General features: G+C 21.8%; 1 protein-coding gene across 1 annotated transcript in view; it reads right to left on the bottom strand.

Annotated features, from left to right (window-relative positions):
- The window catches only part of LOC117176175 (twinkle protein, mitochondrial), a 26,118-nt gene that overhangs the window by 16,602 nt on the left and 5,290 nt on the right, over window positions 1-4,226 (bottom strand). The window contains 2 exon segments of the mRNA XM_033366272.1: window positions 2,384-2,486; window positions 2,489-2,619. Of these exon segments, the coding sequence (XP_033222163.1) occupies window positions 2,384-2,486; window positions 2,489-2,619 (234 nt within the window).

Here is a 4,226-nt window from a genome sequence, read left to right as displayed (position 1 = left end):
ACTAAATACATTTATTTTAAACTAAAAAAAGCTTAATTTTAAAGCAAAAATGTTAATTTAAATCTACAATGATGGAATGTTAAACAAAAATAATTCAATTGTCAGTAAAAAAAATTAATTTTCAAATAAAGAGGTACATTTTGAATGAAAATTATGAATTTTTAACAATAATAAAAATAAATTTTTCATAAAAAGATTTTAAATTTCAACCAAAGTAATAAATTTTTAAATAAAATAATAAATATTTTAATTTAATAATTTTATTTTCAACCAAGGAGATTTATTTTCTTTCAGAAAGAAAAAAATTCAACCAAATAATTTAAATTTTAAGGTCAAAAATAGAATAATTATATTTTTAATCAACAAAAATAAAGATGAATTTTTATCCAAAAATGTTAATTTAAAAAAAACACGAATTTTCCACTAAATAAATTATATATTATATATTATTTTATGAAACTGATGATTTAAAAAAAAAATAAAACGATGAAATATTCAAATGGATTGGTTAAATTTTGAATCTAAAAAATTAATTTTCAACTAAAATGAAGATTTTTCAAATTAAGATGAATTTTTTACTCAAAAAGACGAATTTTCAACAAATACTTGCATTTTCTATAAAACAGTTGAATTTTCCACCCAATATTAAATTTTTATTAAATTTTTTTTTATTAAATTTCTTAATTTTCTACAAAAATATTAGAATTTTTGGTCAAGGAAAATTAATTTTCAATATTAAACAAATAAAATGAAAGTTAGTTTTTTACCAAGTATTTATTTTTTCAAGTAAATAGTAAAATTTTTTGAATTTTTTACCAAAATAGTTACATTTTCAGTCAAGGAAAATTAATTTTCAATATAAATTTTTTTTTTATTTCAAAAAAATAGTATAAATTTTAATCGAAAAGATAAATCTTCAACTAAAATGATGAAATATTCAACTGGCTTGGTTAAATTTTGAGTTTAAAAAATTAATTTTCAACTAAAATGAATATTTTTTAAAAGGAGATTAATTTTTCACTCAAAAATACGAATTTTCAACAAAATACATGAATTTTCAATAAAAAAAACTTGAATTTTCCTCTCAACACTGTGACATTTTCAAAAAAAAAGTTGTCTACCAAACAGTTAAATCTTCAAATAAATAGTTAAATATTTAACCATATTAATTCTCAAAAACAAAATTAAAAAAATAAGAAGAAAAAAATAAAATATGAATTCTAAACGAAAAATTTAATATTTATTTCCTGTATAAATGTATCAATTTTTTATCAGAACTTTTAACCAAATAGTTAAATTTTCAACAAAAAATAAATAATTTTGCAACAAAAAATGGAATAATTACATTTTCAGTTTGAAAAATTAAATAAAACGAAACAATAATAGTTTCTTACAAGTTTAATTGAACCAAAAAAGACGAATTTGTAAAAAAAATTAATTTCCAGCTAAAAAGACGAATTTTAAAAAAAGCAAATTAATTTACACAAAAAAAAAACGGATTTTCAACCAAAGTTAATTTTTTAGATAAGCAGGTGAATTTTGAAAAAAAATATTTGAATTTTTAACTAAAAAAAAATAAATTTTTTAACCAAATACTTGATATTTTTACTAAAAACTATTTTAATTTGGACTAAAAAAAATTAAATGAATTTCCAACCAAACAGTTGATTTTTGAAATAGAAAAGATTAATTTTCAATTTAAAAATCTGTTCTAACCAAAAAATATTTAAATTCAAATTAAAAACAGTTGAATGTAATGAAAAAAAATATTAAAAAAAATACAATAAAATAGTTCAAATTTGAGCCAAAATTATGAATTTTCAATGAAAATGATTAATTTTTCTACTAAAAAGCACGAATTTCCAACAGAATTGGTGAATTTTTAACAAAAAAAGAATAATTTTCTACTAAAATTTAAATTTCCAGTTTGAAAAAGCTTGTTTCAAGCCAAGAAAAATACGACTTTTGAAGGAAACAGTTCGATTTTCCCCGAAACAGATGAATCTTCAACCAAAAAGGCGCATTTTAAATAATGTAGTACAAATTTCAACAAATTTGTTTCAATTTATAACCAAAAAATATATTTTTTCAACAAAACAGTTGCATTTTTAATCAAATAGTAAATTTTTGTATCCAAAAATCAAAATTTAAACAAAAAATCGAGAAAAATCGGCAATTTTTCGCAACTTTCTTAAAATTTATTATCAAGAAACCGATCTTTTTAGTGTACACCCTCCCCCCAGAATTGGTAACATAGTTTATGCACAATCCTTAAAATTGATAAACATTTATATTCTGCAAAGATTTCTTTTTTGCGCTTCTCAAACTATTTATTGAATGAGCAACTAATTTATTTAATTTGAATAGAATTAAAATATCATACCGGAAGAGAAAACTGCCGCAGGATATTTTGAAAGTCTTCTTCTGGAATATCCAAAACACTTTGAGAACTCTTTTTCACGATATTCCATTGACAGGCAAAGTCCTGTTCTTTGTCAACTGATCTGTGGGCGAGTTCAGACAAGTCTTTCAAGATTTTGCTCGACTTTTTTTGCGAGAGCAACTTCTCCAAGGCATTCCAGGGCCCTGTATGCTTGCAATTTTCACATATAAAAAGACCTGCAAATATTATTCGAACGTAAACAACTTTTTTTCTTTTTAAAAAACTCTGACTTTATTTTCAAATTTCCATGCAGAGAATTCAAATTTTATTTTCAAAATTCAAGAAAATCAGTATTGGGAATGTTGATCGACCATTTCGCTACCTGGTGCCGAAAAATGGAACTAGAAGGAGTAGCTACAATTTTAAAGATGTATTGTAATTTTTGCATAAAAGTGTTTTTTACTGTTGTTTTTTTTATGTTTAAAACAATGATTCAATACTAAAAACAAATATTTATTTTAAAAAATAGTTTTACAATAGATTTTCCATCTTGTAGAGTGAAAACGACATTTTTGTGAAATAGGCTTTTAAAAAAAATGCAATTATTTCATTATTTAATGCGAGTTTGAATGTATTTTAAGTTTAAATAACCTTTATATTAATGCATGTAGCAACCAATTTTATCCATGTTATGCCAAGAATACGAATAATAGAGGATTGAAATTTAAATACGAATTCTAACCTAACTTTTAGATCAGACTTTTTAAATAGTAAATATTTCATGTATAAATTAACAAAAATTTACTCTGAGTTCATTTTTGCTTCAAAATAAGTCCATTCAAGTTTAGAATCTTTTGAAAATCACAATAAAGTGAACAATAATTGTTTTTTTGTTAGAAAAATATTTATGTAAAAAAATGTATTTTTCCACTTTATAAGATGTAAATTCCATATAAAACACTTTGTTTCCGATAAAGACTTATTTTTATTATCCAACACGTACTTTAAACTCCACAAAAAAATTGTTAAAACACTTTTATGCGCAAATTAAAATGCATCTTTAAAATCACCTATTATTTCTAGTTCGAATCTTTGTCACCAGGTGGCGCATCGCAGTTTAACCATTCCCAATAGACATGTAATATTTCACATTTACTGAATTTTCCATAAATTCCAGATAGAAAAATGTTTATTTCGATAATTTAATTTAGAAGGAAAAAAATTCTACCGAAAAAGACGAATTTGCAACCAAATAATTGAATTTTTAAATTAAAAAAGGTGAAATTTAAACCAAAAATGGAATAGTTGAATTGTCAGTTAAAGAAAAAGCGAATTATCAAGAAAATAATTATATATTCAATAAAAATGATGAATTTTCAATTAAAACGATGGAATATTTAACTGGTTTAGTTAAATATTAATTTTTAAAAATAATTTTAAAGCGCGAAGAGGAATTTTCAACTAAAATTATGTTTAACTTAAATATGTAGTTCAATTTTCAACTAAGAAGATTGATTTTCTCCCAGAAACAACAAATTTTCAACCAAATAGTTCAATTTTCAACTAAAAAAAAAAAAAAATACATTTCTCGCAAAAAAGGGAATGATATTTTTGAGCAACAAAAATTACCAATTTTCATGAAATAGTTAAATTTTCAATCAAAGCGATAAATTTTAAATAAAAATTATGAATCTTCAATGTGAATAGTTGAATTTTTAACCAAAAAATATAAATTTTTAACCAAGAAGATTAATTTTTGAAAAAATAGACGAGTTTTTAACAAAATTGATGTATTTTCAGTTTTTAAAAAATTTCTATCGAACATGGAATAATTATATAATCG

Source organism: Belonocnema kinseyi, chromosome 7 (assembly GCF_010883055.1).
Source record: "Belonocnema kinseyi isolate 2016_QV_RU_SX_M_011 chromosome 7, B_treatae_v1, whole genome shotgun sequence".
Classification (NCBI taxonomy): Eukaryota; Metazoa; Arthropoda; class Insecta; order Hymenoptera; family Cynipidae; genus Belonocnema; species Belonocnema kinseyi.
Note: the sequence above shows the minus strand (reverse complement) of the source record. Positions and strands in the feature narration are given on the sequence as shown.